Genomic DNA, 16252 nt, shown 5'->3' with positions numbered 1-16252 from the left:
TGTAGGGTGAAGGCACACGTGCCAGTTGGCACAGGAGTGGTGAAAAGTTCTCTTCTGCTCGAGACAGCTCAGCAAATAGGTTTTGTTTTATCAAGTTGAGCCCTGAGGGTGGTATTGCACACATTTGTGGCTTCCAAAGGTGGGGACTCTTGAAGAACTGCAGGCTGCTGGGTTGCTCCAGAGCACGGAAAATTCAGCTGCAACCCGCTTTGCAGCACGGGCTGCAGGCAAGCACATCAGTCAGTATGCAGTCCATGCTGCTGCCGGGCTGGGTGTAGTCCATGCCAAGAAAATAGATAGAAATCATCCAGGCAACCAGAAGGATGAGTGTCTTTTCTCCCCATGGCCTCAGTGGGAGCTATGCTTGAGGGAGCAGTAAACACTGCTCGCTGGCGGAGGAAGTTCATCATTAGAGCAGTGCAAATGAGTGATTCCTCCATCAACAGCCAAATGGAAGTCAGGGGAAAAGAGGTCCATGAGGGATTATTTTTGCTCCCCATAGAATAAAAGATTCATATAAATCAGTTTATCATTGACTTGTGTTCAATAAACATTTAGATATAGCGTTGAGAGACATGGTTTAGTGGGGTTACTGGTGGTAGGTGGATGGTTGGACTGGATGATCTTGTAGGTCTTTTCCAACCTAGCTAATTCTACGATTTTATGATTCTATGACTTATATGTTGTTGTTGTTGTTGTTGTTTTGAGAAAAATAGTTCAATTTCATGTGTATTTATTGTTTTAACTTTAAGATATGCTTCTAAACAAAATGCTGTTGTGAAATAATAAAAGAAAACTTGTATTCCAGAAATGAAGGCAAGATTTTCCTCCTTTCTTCCTTCCTTCTTTCTTTGTTTCCTGCTGTCCTTCCTTCCTTGCTTTGCTGAATTCAGCACGAAGTTAGAATAATTTCAGCAGAGCAGATGCTGCATATTTTATATGATTATCTATTTTATAGGTAAGAGATCTATTACAAAAAAACTCAAGAGCCAGTCTTGGGCAACGAGGAGAGCAGAGCTGCCACAGGAGCTGGACGGGCAGGAGGAATCTCACTCCTGCAAGACACATACGTGGTGATGAGTCTCACTGTGTTGAGGAGCAAGTGCTAACTCACTCAGGCATATCTGCTTTCCTCCTTTTCCCTCCCAAAACGTGCACACCAGGAACTGTATTTGTTCCATCCCTCTGGCATTTGGTCCGTTTCATTGTGTCCCTCTGATGATGGTGTGCATGTTATTTCTGGGATTTCTTTTTACTCCTGCACAGATGAAGCCAAGCAGTGATTTGTTGTTATTAAACTGAAAGCAATGATTTTAACAAGCAAAACGTGTCAGGGGTTGGCACCCCTTTCACATTTGCAAGCAGCTCGGCTTGGCAGGGGAAAGTGGCCAAGGGGGTAGAAGCGAACAGTTTGGGTAGGCAGCCCCAAAGAGCCAGGCCTTACATCTCCATGCCCTGCTAACTGGATGGCTGTTTGCACTCCTCCAGCTCTGGGGTAGCATTGCCACCATGTCTGCGTTGTTGTACCTCAGCTCCTTACCTGGGCTTCACGCACTGCAGCCTGTCAGGAAACTGTATCGCTACGCTCCCTAATGTAGCGCGTGGTTTGTCTCCATCGCCCAGCTAACAGAACTCTTTGTATCCTTCCTGAGCATAAAGCAAACTGCTGCATCTATTGCTTTCCTTTCGCTGGGTGCTGGCGTGTAGCAGAACCCTGAAATATCACCCTGTGATAACTCAGCTTTTCTGGAGGCTGGTTGTGCTTTGCATCTGGGTTGCAAGTTGCAGATGCACTTTGTTCCCCTCACCCAGTGAATGACGCTGGTGGGGATTCCTGGAATCCGTTGTTTTTAAAGGAGGATTTGTGCTTCGAGAGGAGTTGGGATCAACGTTCCTTTTTTTAAGAAAAGAAAACTTGCAATCTTTAAGTGTTTCAGAGTGAAATGAAGGAAGAACAGAGCCAGGTCTCGGCGTTAATAGAACAAGCTCACTTAATTGGTATTTATCTAGAACAGCATCGTTTGCTGCCCCTCCCCTTCTGGCTGCACGCATGGTTTCTTTGCTTAGCAATTGCCACCCCTGTGGCCAGAACTGCCAAATAAATGCGTTGCCTTCGTTCCCCAAAGCAAAACTGCAAAAGGTCAAGCTGTATGGGATTGCTGCAAGTGAAGCCAGGCTGCAAAGAGCCAATCTGCATCTTCCAGAAAATTGAAAAATGGAGAAATGAGCAAGAAGGCAAAGTGGTGCTGGCTCCCAGGGACTCCAGAGCCCGCAGGAGATGTGAGCAGCACGCACGTTGGACCATCCACCTCATCCTGGGCCAGTCCTTTCCCTGGCACGGGTCCTGTAACCAGATCTGGGTTTAATTGCTGTCTGCGTGCACCTCGCAGCTCAGTTATCGATCTTCAGCCATTCGTGCATGCATCCCTCAGGGGCTGACATCACGCTCTACTAGGGATTGTCTGTGACAGTGGCTAAAAGGGCTGGCAGAGCTTGTGATACAGCCACCAGTGCTTTTCCAGTGTGACTGTACGCTCTTTAGGACAGTGTCTGCCTGCCAGACAGGCTGAGAGAGCCTGGAGAAGAGAACGCTGTGGTGAGACCTGAGAGCGGCCTCTCAGTACCCAGAGAGAGCTGTAAGAAAGAAGGGGACAGACTCTTTAGCAGAGTCTGTTGTGACAGGACAAGGGGAAATGGTTTCAAACTAAAAGGGAGGAGATTTATATTGGATATAAGGGAGAAGTTTTTAGCAATAAGGATGGTGAGGCACTGTAACAGGTTGCCCAGAGAGGTAGTGGGTGCCCTGTCCCTGAAGACACCCAAGGTCAGGCTGGACGGGACTCTGAGCACCTGATGGAGCTGTAGGTGTCTCTGTTCATTTCAAGGAGTTGGGCCAGATGGCCTTAAAAGGACCCTTCCAATTCAAATGATTCTACAGTGAATCTCATTCCTGAGATGACAGCAGAGCAGGCAGGGGTGAACCTGCTCTTCCCATTGGGGATCTTAGGGTCATCCACCATGGGGAACCTTAGATGGAGGGAGGTGGTTCATGGCTTTCTCACGCCGTGAGCATTTTCATTAGGTTGAAGGAATCTTTCAGCTCCAGTGCAAAATGTAAATTGTTCTGCAGGCAGATGAAGTGTATTTTCACAAAGCAGAAGGAAAGAAAGAAGAATTGGAACCACATGTCAGGCTTTGACTGTTTTTAGCATGATCTTGCTCTTTGAAGTGTAATCTTGTTTCAGACCAGAGCGTCACAAGCATCACATTCTCTGTATGCATATTTAGATGTTGTGCAATATTTGTTGAAATTTAGTAATGTGCTAATTTTGGGTCCAAAAATGCTCAGAAACTGCTCTGAGAAGGCTTAAGCTGTGTTAGTGCAGTGAGCAAGACAAATCTCAGAACGTGATATGTCTGATTCTAGCTTTGATTTTTTCCATGTTTCAGGCTCATTACCTATTAAGTAAAGAAGTGTAACACCTCTCATCCCTTTGGGGAAATGCTGAGGTGGTACATGGTGGATGCTGTATTGATAGGCATGAGCAGCAGGGATGGCTCTGCTCTGTCCCTGTCTCTGCAAGGTGTGCATGCTTGGCTCAGTCTTCCCTCAGCCACGGAGCTCTGCAGGCTGGGGGACATCCATTTGCTAAATACTCATGCATGAATTTTGCTCCCTATGTTTCTGCTTTGCAGCAGCCCTCCTGGGGGACTGATCCCAGCCCAGGGAGAAGCTGCTTGCATGGCGTCTTCATGGAGTCACGTTTACACCCAAATGAAATGCACTCAGTGATTGTGGGCTCACACATAATATTTATGCTATCTTCTGTTTCGCTCTGGGTGAATGTTGCTGTAATTTTGGCTAATTACACAATACGTCAGGAGTAATTGCAGGGTGTTCCTCGAAATAAATAATATATCTTGTGTGCTCTGCTGCCCATGCTTACGAGCCTGCCCTAACCTTAGTAGCCAAAGCAGTGACTGTGCTGGGAAATGACAGCTTAGGAGCTTTAGCTACAACTTCTTTTCCATTAAAATTCTCATTTTTCTGAAATTCTTCACTTGAAAAGGCTCAGCTGCATTAAATGGGGAACAGCCCTACATCTCTCCTTGATGCTTTCAGTTCCTTGTCAGGCTTTGGTTTTCTTGTCAGTGCTGGAGTCAGTACAGGTGTAGAAGATTGCTCTTTAAGGGGAGATGCTGTGAGAGCTTGACTGCTGCCGAAACACAGTGATCAGCAGAGCAACAACCACGTCCTGGGGGAGTGAAAACAATCCTGGCAGCATGGCTGTAAGAAGAATTGTTTTTTATCTCTCTAGTCAAATAAAAGAAGTTTGTGGGGAGGAGAGGATTCCAATCTGGTGAAACTTCAGCTTTCATCTCCGACTCTTTTAAAATCCTTTTTGGTTGTTCCATTACATTTCCAAAGAAAACATCTCAAAAGAAAAAAATAAAGAAGTCAACCCATTTCTGATCTCTTTTTTTTCCCCCCAGTAATGAGATGGAGTTTGTGGATAGCTTTGGCTGCTCCCACTCTGAGTTACTGGGCAATTAAAATATTCAGCTGGCTAATTTCACCTGGAGGTAATCAGCAGCTCCATGCCAATAGCTGGTGGCAGTTGGTCTGTCAGCCCTCTTTCTCTTGTCATCCCTCTTCTTTCAGCAGTGATGCTCTTTGGAGACCACTTCTGGCCCTACAGCATTGGGAATGGTTGTGCTATCCTTCTCTAAATTGTGTCTGAAGCTGCCTGGAGTGGGCAGCTTGTGTGTCCTGTATGCTGGATTGGCATTTGCCTTCTAGGAAAAGTGATGCAGGACTTTGGACTTCTTGGAGTCCCAGACCTGAGGTGGCTGTTGTATGGGGTCAGGACCTTGGGGACTGGGTGGGCTGTAGGGTGACAGCTCCCTGGGGCCCCCAAGAAGAGAGTGGTCTGGGAGAGGCATGCAGCAGTGCCCTCGTGGCTGTACCCCTCTTTTCCAGTGCTTTATGTGGGTGGCTCCTTTCTCTGCCCCTTATCTCATGCTTGTATTAATATCCCTGCAAAACTGATTTCCCAGATGCGGGAGCTCCTCTGTGAATGGCAGAAAGTGCAAACACATCCTTTCCACCTACTCTACAAATGAGCAGTAGGCTTCCCTGGAGGGTCTCAGCTTTGTACAGCAAAGCAGGCATCATGCAGAGGTTTGTACGTGTCTGCTGCTTGGTACAGGGGTGTGGGCAGGAGGCAGCGGTGCTGGAGGGTTGATTGCTGTTTCTCCTTGCAGACATGAGCACAGGAGAGGAAATCACTTCTCTGGATGCTCTTTTTGCCTACAAGGTGCCATTCTGCTCTGGTGACTCACTGGCAGTGACAGGAGGTGATTGCTTTGATGGGTGCTGTCAGTGGCTCGAGCCCATCATCCCTCTGAGTTAGGGAAATGTCATTTTCGGAAGCTTGTCCTTCAAATGCAGAGGCCATCCCTGTCAGCACAGCCTGTTATTTCACGTAATGCACCCTGAAAACACCAGTTGTCTCTCGGTAGTTATTAGCCCTGGGTGGAGATTTGCACTTGAGATGAGTAAATGCACAAGCGTGTCATGCAGCCCTATTGTCCCGAAGTCATTTTCTTCTCAAAATAAATTCCCCATAATTGGAGGGTGCCGCAAACCTAGTAATCATGGCAGACTGGAGCTGGGCACGGCCTTTGTTCTGCATCCCTGGGAGAGCGGCTGGGATCAACTGCCTGGTGATTCTAGGGGCAGTTTGCCCATCAGGAAAGATTCCTTAGCATTGTTCGGTTGCTCTGTTTACACCTCTCCATCACCACCCAATCCCCCAGGCCAGCTGCTTGCGATGGAGCACGTCCTTCTGGTCACAATCGTTTTGCTGCCATTTTTTGCTATGGGAAAACACTTTATGGGGCTGGGAAATGTCCTCGTTGCTTCCCCGTTTGGGTGGCTTCAGTGAATCATCGTCATGAGCTGAGATACAGAACTTAAACCGACAGTGATGTGTTTAATTGGAGACAATCACTTACTTCATTTTAACTCCAAACACCCAAGAGAACTTAGCAGCTTCTGGGTGGGAGCAAAATAAAGCACATTTTTCTCCTGCAGCTTTTCATCTTTTCCTCCCCAAGCTCCATGCTGACGCCTGTCACCATAGTAATCTGCATGGAGCTTGCTGGTGCATTTGTGTGCTGAGTTAGTGTGAGCCTTCATTAACCCTGCTTCCAAAGGGAGATTTTGGTGTTCATCTCTGTCAGCGTGTTTGCAGTAGTTGGCTTACTGGGTGTTCTGGAACCTGTCCTTTTCAGGGGAGAGGAGCTGCAGTTTCTGTGGTGGCACTGTACCTGCGGAGTTGATCTCAGTAAATTAGGAGCGGTTTATACCCTGACTTGAGTGCTGGGTTTGCTGTGGATTTGAGTGCGGTTGGGTGAGTCATAAATCAGCTTCCCAGTGTGACAGCCTCAGCCCGAATGGGGGGAAAATGAGAATAATGGGATGTGTAAGTTCCAGGCTCAAGTGCTTAATTGCAAAAAACAAATGTTCAAAAAACATTTAGGTGAAATGTGCTCCTGAGCTGCGTTATAGGTGCCCTGTTTGCAGTCACATCCTCAACAGAAGTGTTGCACACGCACAGAGGGCAGACAGCAGCGCACCCAGCTGGGATCAGCCCAGCACTGGAGGTTCTTTCTCCTTCACCAGCTCAATGTGCTTTGCAGTGCTGCGGGTGCTGGCCGGGCTGGTTCAGGGTCCCAGACAAACTTACTGTGCTGAGAGCAGGTGGAGGTGTTGAGTCAGAGCATGTCCCGCTACAGCAAACGAACAGACACGTCTCCTGACAGAATTATTCAGTGGTACCTTCCTGCTGCCTGGCTGCAGGTTGCTGGATGTAAAATGGCTGCTAGCTGGTAGAGCAAGAGGAGTCTTCTGCTGCTTGGCAGCCTATTGTGTGGAGAACAGTAACCCAAGAGCTTCATTTGAAGCCATAACCAGCACGGAGGACCTCTGACATCCAACACAGAGTGAATTCAGAAGCTGTTCTGCACCAGTACCCTCCAGACTAGGCTTGCCTGTCAGCAAGAGTATTGCTGTGGATTGCAGGAGCCGCTGGAGCCAGTGGCTGCAGGTCACTAAGCCCTTCCTCTTTCCAAGAGGCTGCTGAAACCCAGCCCTGTTGAGATCCTCCCGTTAGCTCAGTGAGCTGAGGTTAAGGTTACTCCTGTGAATAGTGTCTGGTTGAGTTCCTTCAGGTCTCCCAGTCCAAAGCCTCAGACACATCATAGTGAGGAGAGGTGCTCTGTGAATTGAACGAAGTGGGGCGATGCAAACTGCCCTCTAAAAGGTGGCTCAGCTGGAAATCAGAGTTGTGTCCTATTCCATGATTCTTCACAGCTCAGGGACCAGATTGTTTTGAGCCACACTGCAGTGCATGATGGAGGTTGTAAGGTTTAAGGTTCTCGGCGTTCATGCTGTGGCATAAGCCCAGATCACGTTTGTACTGCTCTTTGCTGATAACAGTAAGCAACACCATGCTTTCAGCAGGGCTTTGCTGAATGCTGCATTGGGTGCATAACCCTACAGCTTCTCTCCAAGTTAAGAGGAATTATCTTGCTTGTGCACTTTCCATTTTGCAGTTATGAGGTGAGTTCCATGTTCAACTTTGCAGTGGAATTGCCAAGTTGCAGCCTGAACCAATGGTTGAGCACCAGGTGAGAAGGTATGACTAACCCAGGGAGCTCAGGTGCAAGCAATGCACCTGAGTGACCAGAAGGGATAGAGCCTGGATCTACCCCTCCTCACCCCTCATTTAGGGGTTAGCAGCTGAGGGAGTAGTATCTCTCTGGATAGAGATCACGCTCCTTTTGAGCTCTCCCTGGCTATTAGAAGACATGAGCAGATTTTCTTTCTTTTTCACCCGCTGTTGTTCTGTAGAGTTTGTGTCTTACTAGAAGGCACTGTCATCAACTTCTTTGTCATATGAACATATAGAGTAGAAATTAAAGAAGAGGTAATTAAAGAGCCAGTGATATTTCTAATGAAGAGCTTTTCTCCCAGTGACTCTACCAGAGCTCCTACACTTCCCTGTGGGACACAGTGAATACCTTCAGCAGTGCCTGTGTCTGCAGGGAACGTGGTGCTGTTGAAGGGCTGACTTGGGTGTGATCCCTGTCCTCCTGTGAGCGCATGCTAGGAGATCAAGCAAAAGATGTGTGAGTGCCCTGCATCTATCATGTTCTTTGGGATGTCCCAGAGGATGGAACAGTCTGCTTGGGGAGGTGGTGGAGTCACCGTTCCTGGAGGTGTTTAAGAGCTGTGGAGATGTGGTACTGAGGGACATGGTCAGTGGGCATGAGCTGGGGTTGGACTGGATGATCTCAGTGGTCTTTTCCAACCTTAATGAGTTGATGATAGTTACTATATGATGTAGTGGCAGGAAGCATAGCAGCCTGTGGTGGATGGAGATGACCTGAAGGCCCAGAAGCAGAACAGCTGAACAGAGTAACACCAGCATCACACTACTGTTTAGATAGCAACAAGGAGATCAGCAATCAAATTGTTACTGATTAGCCTCAGCTGTATCAAAGAGATCAGGAAGCAAAAAGCAAGACATGCCGAGCTGCTGAGCTTCCCCTGTGGAGAGGAGAACAAACAGGATGCCTGTTGGGAAGTTTGATGAGTTGGTTACTGGGGGACTGCTCTAAGAAGGGTCAGCAGCTGAAGGCTGTGTCTTCACTCTAGGAAAGAAATAAAGCAGCCTGATAGATGGTGCAGAGAGGGGCTAAGCTATGGTTTAGCTCTTGCTCTCTGGTATTCTTGGGCTGTTCTGCTCTGTGACCATGCCCACTGGGGGTGTTTCATGGGGGTGGTTTTCCCCTGTACCTTCAGGGAGCATCACGTTGGAAGGACTGGAGCTCACTGCCTTGGTGTAAGGAGTGGCTCTGCTGCATTTCCTGTGGCATCCCCTGCCCTGAACAGCTGTGTGTAAGCAACCAGAGCAGGATCTCTTATGTGAGCATCCTAAAGCACAATGGTTTATAAAATAAGAACAAAAATATCCCTTGATATATCACATGGGAATCTTAATAGCTTGGGGGCTGCGTTGGGAATAGATGCTGCACAGAAGTCTCTTGTGTTCAGACTGTACTTCGAGATCAAGGCAGTCATAACTTCTTCCTTAAATCCATTCTGAAACGCTTGTCTTTGTCTTTAGGGAGCCACTAAGTTACAGATGAAGTCTTGTCTGTGTTAGTTTAGTTCCATTTCTGTGGAGAAAGCTGATGCTACAGCAAAGAATAAGAGGGTGTGGAGGAGCCTGAGTGGGAGAAGTAGGTTTATCCCAAATGCGTTGTGCAGGTATTGCTCCTTTAAAGGCACAGAGATCTGAGTTCCCCTTAGCTATACAGTGGTGAGGTTAAAGAGTAGATTTGAGTGATTCCTGGTGAATTCTGTGAATTATAGAAAGAAAATGGTAATGGAGGGGATTGTACTTGGCTGTGCTGCATTTTTTTTCTCCACTCTTCATGGCTTGTCTGTCTCCTATTGATTATAGTTTGGGGCAGTGTTACTGGGGGAACTCGGACAAAAGTCTCAGGATTATGGGCTTTCTTTTCCTCCCAGTGTTTACTGACGTACTGGGAATATTGTCTGCAAGGAAGAATTGCTCTATGCTGTATCTAACTGCTAAACTGTGGAAAATTTTCAGTCCATCAGTCCATTTTGTTGTCCTTCTGCTTTCTGTTATGGCCTGTCAGGATGGTTCCCTCCCCGCCCCCCCCCCCCAATCCTTAAGTGACCAAGACAGCTGTTGGTTGTGTTAGTTTCTAAAAACAAACAAAGAAGCGCTGAGATTTTCAGCATGATTGCTGCAGCACGAGGGGTGGCAATGCTGGAAGACAGTGATAAAATTGCTGTTCTCTGCAATTGGAAAGTGGTGATGCAAGATATGATATGACGAAAGTGAAGAGTCCAGTAAGAGCCAAGTGCAGAGTTGTGCCTCTGGGTTGGCAGGAAAAGTGCTACTCTGTGATTGCACGCCTCTCTTTAAGCAATAACTCTGGGCTGAGCTTTGGGAAGAAAGATGGGTGCGTCCTTGGTCCTTGTTAGAAGCAGGCTTCACTTTGTGAGTCTGGAAAAGGCTTTGTTTGCTGATGCTGCTGGGCTTCCTAAATGAGTCCAGAGTGTGGGGATGCTCCTGCAGAAAGGGCTCTGTGCAGGGCAGAGATGGGAACACCACTGCTGTCAAAGTGCATTAGGGACAGGAGGAACACATTGGTTTTGTGCGTGGCTTACAGCTGTTCTGCTCCCCTTGAGCTCTACTGTGAGCTTGGGAGTGAGCCTCAAACTTCAGCTGAAGCAGATTAGGACAGAAAGAAGAGCATGGAAGAGAAGATTTTCCCTCCAGCCTGTCCCTTGGCAGGCACTGACTCAGAAAAGCCCTGGTTTATGAAGCGGACAGTTGTTGGAGTCAGACCTGACTGTGTGTTTGTCACATCAGCAATGAGGGAGTGCTGGGGCTTTCCCTTATGTTTTCCTATGGAGATAGGGCTGTAGTGGAAGGCTGTTTCCACCTGTAGCGTGGATGAGGGGAGGTCCTGGTGCTGTTATGATTAAACTCTTAAGGTGATGGGATGCTACTAACAGTGAGAAGCTTTGGTCTGTGTTGTACTTAGTAGGGTGCTTAGTGTAAGTGGGAGAGGTTTGCATGTCCTTCCAAAATTATTTGCATGATCCAAGTATAGCTTGGACCATGAAAGACAAAGGCCTTCTGTCTTGTAGCTAAATCATCTTCCCAAAGAAAGAGAGAGGGTCAGGGCTGTTGCAATCTCCACTCCTGTTATCCTTCAGGGAATTTCAGACAAGGTCTTCCCCCTTCCCCAGCACACCGAGAGCTTCAGGCTGCAGGAGCATCTCTAAGTGTGTCCTGCTGGGAGCTCTTCCACTTTGTGCAAAGTACTTAAACATGAAAATTTAATGAGAGAGTAAAAATGAGGCTGAGACTCATTCAGGGACTTAAGTATAGGTCTCCTATCGGAGAATGCCTATTAGCGCCTTTACTATTGTGGTATTAGATAAAAGGGAGAAAAGGGACACATTGGAGGAGGATGGAGTGTTCAGCTGTGCCTGAGAATACAGCTTTGCATTCCCCTCCTTCTTGAATCAAGTTCCCGCATCCAACAAAACAGATCTTGCATTTTGGAACGAACAAAGCAAAATGCTTACTTTCAAATGGGCATATTTTGCCTCGATTGACGTGAGCTCCTAGTAGATGGCCAGTTTGAGTGTACTTATTGTCCCAGAGCTGTGAATCTTGCTGGGAAAATGCCTGCCTGCAGCCTATACCATTTGGGTTGCTATGAAATCACTTTTTAAGGCAGCATCGAAACCAGCTGGCACTGATTTATTCATGGCAAGCACATGCTTCTGTAGATGCAAAATAGGAGCTGATTCTCCTGGGGCTGGTGGAGAGGTCCCTGAAGCTGCAACCCTTTACAGCCATCCATTTGGGATTTGGCTGGAGGAAGTCTGGGCTGGGGAGCCCTGTCCTCGCCCAGAAGTCAGTGCAGGAATGTGAGGGATGGGGAATCCTGATGGGGCCAGTTAATGCACAATGTGACCAGGTGTATGCAGTGACCATGGCTTATTGAACAGCCTCACCAGAGGCTTGACGGATGGGCAGTTGACTATGTCTTGGTATGCTGCGCTGAGTTTTCTTCCTCTTAGTAAGAGCTCATTACTGCTCCCTCAAAACTTTCGGAGGGTGGTCAGAGAGAACTATGATCTGCTGCACAAGGAAATCTCTGCAACCCAGCTGGTGGGGCTGCCTGGTTGGCTTTAAGAAGCAACACCTGTAACACACTTGTGATCAAAGTGAATTTATCCTGAATTATTGACTGGTAGATCCTGCTAATGACAGAGTGATTCTCATCTACCAGAGTATGTGGCTCATGTTTTTGGGAGGCAGGAACATACGGGATTTGAAAACAGAGGCGTTTCAGGTGCCCATAAATGCTTCAGAGGTCATTTTTGGAGGTGTCTTGCATCTGTTCCTTTTAGGAATTTTGCTCCCCAAATCCCACACAGTTGGACTCACGCAGCCTGATTCAGTGCTCAGTGACTATAGTTTTACACTGCTATAACAACATCAATTTAAACAGATTTTCAGTGACATAAAACTGGAGCAACGCGATAGTGGATCAAACATAGAAACTGAGCTAGTTGCCTTCACAAGCAGAATAAGAAACAATAAGCACATTCCTTGCTACACTGCCAGCAAATTTGCTTCTAAACGAGAGGCATATTCAGAATACATAAGCTGTCTAAAGACTTTCATTTGGTAGGTAACTTTCACCGAAGCGGTGTTGCATAAATCTGTTACTTTATGCTGTACCAACTATGCCTTGCATTTTACCTGCTCATCTGATCTCCATTTTATTTGCCTGTGTCTGTGTATATATGAATATTTTACAACCTCTCTTGAAAGCAATCGCAGAAAGCTGTCTTACTTCCAAACACTACTTTATTTACTCAGGGCTTAATGGGGGCCATGCAAATTGGGTCTCTTGCTATGTTTTTGGTACATCTGATGATGATTTTTTTAAATTATATTTATATTTTTTTCTTTTGCAGAACCCCAGCTGAAGGGAATTGTGACAAGGTTATTCAGCCAGCAGGAATACTTCCTGCAGATGCACCCAGATGGTACAATTGATGGGACCAAGGACGAAAACAGCGACTACAGTAAGAAAAATTAGCCTGTTTTGCAACCCAATTACAATCAAATGCATCACCTAGTGGGTCTTGCTTGTGAAGCTTCGTTTTCGAAAAGATCAAATTAGGAAGAAGCCAGCTGTTTTCTGCGTATTTTTTCTATCCATACTTCCCCTTTAAATCTTGCCTGCATAATTTCATATGTTTCCTCTCCAATCTTGTTCCCTCCCGCCCCAATTCTGTAACTGCCATCTGGGTGGGGTGGAGAATAAAACCCATGATTTGAACTACTGCCAGAAGAGAAAGGAGATTATATTTATACACATGCCACATGGGTGAAGGATACAGGGAATTCTCTTTCCAAGGAGAAGAGGAGATAATTGCTTTCACTATTTTATCCTGAAAAATTCAGCAAGCATCAGGAATTTCCAGGCTGGAGAAATCCAGCTGTTCATCAAAGTCTCGTGGTTTTGAGGCTAGTCTCAAGGCTGAGGTTATTGAATGTCCTTTCCAAATGAGGTCTGCTTCCAAAACCCTGTTCGAAGGGGTTAGATTCATACTGTACATTAAAGGTTAGCAAAGTGCAGCAGAGCCACATACGTTTAAAAATGATGCTCACGTGCAGGAGTCATAATGTTTTAAACCAACCAGTAGCCCAGATCCCTTTGTCAAAAGAGGTGTTTTTCTCAGTACCAAAGCTCCTTCGAATATTAAAAAAGATGCAAGGTGTCTTCTGTGATACCTCTTCTTTTCACAGGCATACGAAGGACTGTTCTGAGGGGGTAGTAATAAGCTCAGATCCTTGGAGCCACAAATTGTATCAACAGAGTAGGATTCAAGTCATTATTTGGATCAGTCCGTGTTGGGCTGAAGTTCCATGTGCCACTGCACATGATATCTTTCCCAGTCACTCCTAGAGATGAACAAAAATTGGTGTGTGTGTAGTTGGACTGATGGAAGAAAACTTAATGTCTTTTGTAGAAGGAAGAACCTACTTAACTGGGAGACAAATCATGTTTTTCTAACTTACAGAAGCTCCTAGCTGGATTGAAGGTGTAACTCTTTCAGTAAGGTGGGGTCTGGGCTGCAGGTGGGGGATGTTAGCAGCATTGCTCTGCATGTACATGGTGTTGGCTTTCACCCATAAGGGTGCACTGCGAGAGGGGGGTGAGATGGGTGCAGCCCTATGTCTGTGGTGCTTGCCCCAGCCCCAGGGAGCTGGAGTGTAGGGTGCCATAGTGTAGGGCTGTTCTGTCTCTGGCATCTGGCTTGGGGACAGGGCAGTGTGCAAGAGAGGGGCTCTGTGAGGGTGGCAAGTGAAACTAGGAGAGGCTGGCGGAGCTGTTGAGAAATGAGACAAGAGAAACCAGAAACCTGGTCTGGAGCATCCTGTGAGTATCAGGTTTTAGTTCTGCCTCACGTGCTTGCATTTAACAAATGAAACGCCACAAATTAATGATGACAAAACTCTAATTTATGGGGGAGATAAAGAACCTGTGGTCAACCCCCCCACACTTGTGCACACTTCTTACTCTGTGGAGGCCTGAGCCTTCCTACAAGCCTGGCCTTGGGTTTTCTCAGGCAGACACCAGCACATGATGAGTTTAGTGGGTGAGTAATGAGCCAGTGCTGGGTGGTATTAGCTGCTTTTTTTTTTTTTTTTTTTCAAAGGCAGAAGACATAGGATGTTCTCAATCTGCAGAAAATCCCATTGGAGGCCTATTTGTCATTTGACATGTGAAGAGCTGCTAGGAATGGCAGGGATTCATTACCCTCCTCTATCAGTGAGGACTGAACAACAAAGTAATGGGCTTAAATAGAAGCAGAGATGAATTTGGGTAAACAGCAGAGAAAAAGGAAGTGTAAGGAGAGTTCTGCAATATTTCAGACTGGCAGAGGAGATGAGGGGAGCTGCTTCTGGCCCCACCTCAGTGGGCACAAGAGCAACCTCCTGTGTCTCTGTGACTGAGGTTAGCCCCACATCACCCAAACCGTTCTTATTTATGTCAGAAATGTCAGAGATCAGATTTGCAAGACGCTAAGTACTTGGGAGCCACTTCCATTCTGTCTTCTTAATTGGAAATAGATGGGCTGAAGGGCACTTCTAGATCGTCAGTCTTCCTGGTGAGATGACAGCCCTACCTTGGCAGCCTGGTGGCACAGGACACCCATAGCTGGAATGTGCCAAGCCCATTGCTTAAAGTCATGGGCTGTGCTGGAAGATTTGGTGAATAAAGTGGCATCTGAAGTCTTTGGCAGAATACAGAGGTCAAACAATCCCCTGTGCCCTGACTTTAGGGGGTATCAGAAGAGAAAGCACCCAATCTGATAGTATTTGGCTCCTGGAAATGGGAATAAGAATATGCTTTATTCAGTTCTATTTAACTTTTGGCTGTTCACTCTCCTTTATAAATCTTCAGTTTAAGTCAATGATTTATATAATGTGAAGCTTCCGGTTATAGCTTCAAGGCAAAATCGTATTTTTCACTTTGGAAATAACAAGAAATAAAGCACACATGTTTTTTGTTTCTATTCCTTTAGATCTGTTGAATTTTGACCAGGAAAAAAGAAACATAAGACTGTACTCAACTAAGTGAACAGCTGCAGACTTGCTTCACTGGTATTTTCTGTTTTAAAATATTTATCCAGAACATTCCTGGCCAGCTATTCAGAAGCCTGCACTGTATTTCTGTGCTAAACTCATCAAAAATAGATAAATGATATTTTCCTGTCCCTGGAGAGGTGTTGGTTAACTCGCATCCACTGTCAGAGAAGGATGCTCTTGATGCTCGCAGCAGGTCCTTGCCACCACGTAGTCTCTGTTCTGAAGTCATCTCCACACAATTAAATGCCCACTGAATGCCGTGTTCCATACATTGACTCTGTGTGCTGTATCCACACACTAATTATTTGAATTATCATTATGAAAGGAAGCTTAATTTTTTACGGAATGCACTAGGTTGGTTTACTCTGGCAAAATAAACATTTCAAATGAGACGCGACATGTCCCTTAGATACATCTGACGCAATTAAAAGTTCTAATAAAAATCCAATTATTTATATAAGAGGAACTGCTAATATTTAAGCAATTTTAAAATGAATTATCTCTCTGGTTCCCATTTTATGTGTTCTTGAGAGGCTGGTGGTATTTATTTTCCACCTCCTCTCTTAAAGAAAAGGGGAAAAAAAAAAACCAGAAGCCAAGTTCTAATGGCATTTGAATGGGCATCCAGCCAGCTTCCCGCAAAACAGCACTTGGGACATCTGTTCCTTATACCATGCAGCTAGAGGCATGCTATCTTAATATGAGCAAGAGGACAGATTCTCTTCCTACTTTTACTGGGATATATGAAGAATTTTCTGTAAATAAGTTGGCTCAGACCCATAGCCAAGTAAGTGTTTAAAAAGTGTGATGTGTCTGATAAACTGCCATGATCAACATGTTTATGGCCAAAAGGTTTAGCAGTGGAGTGTGATAAAAGTGCTATAATCAATAAGCATTGTCATGTATAACTCTGGTGGATGAAGATGGTAAAATATAACAAAGGCAAATAGGCA

At 46.0% G+C, this 16252-nt stretch overlaps 1 protein-coding gene across 3 annotated transcripts in view; it reads left to right on the top strand.

Moving 5' to 3' along the window:
* FGF12 (fibroblast growth factor 12) overlaps positions 1-16252 on the top strand; it is a 192622-nt gene that overhangs the window by 112188 nt on the left and 64182 nt on the right. For 2 of the 3 annotated variants that reach the window (XM_021394907.1, XM_021394906.1), the window contains one exon: positions 12614-12724. In XM_021394907.1, the coding sequence (XP_021250582.1) occupies positions 12614-12724 (111 nt within the window). Of the gene's footprint in view, positions 1-693; positions 8197-12613; positions 12725-16252 lie in introns of those variants that run through there. The other variant, XM_021394908.1, reaches the window with a different exon arrangement.

Source organism: Numida meleagris, chromosome 4 (assembly GCF_002078875.1).
Source record: "Numida meleagris isolate 19003 breed g44 Domestic line chromosome 4, NumMel1.0, whole genome shotgun sequence".
Classification (NCBI taxonomy): Eukaryota; Metazoa; Chordata; class Aves; order Galliformes; family Numididae; genus Numida; species Numida meleagris.
Note: the sequence above shows the minus strand (reverse complement) of the source record. Positions and strands in the feature narration are given on the sequence as shown.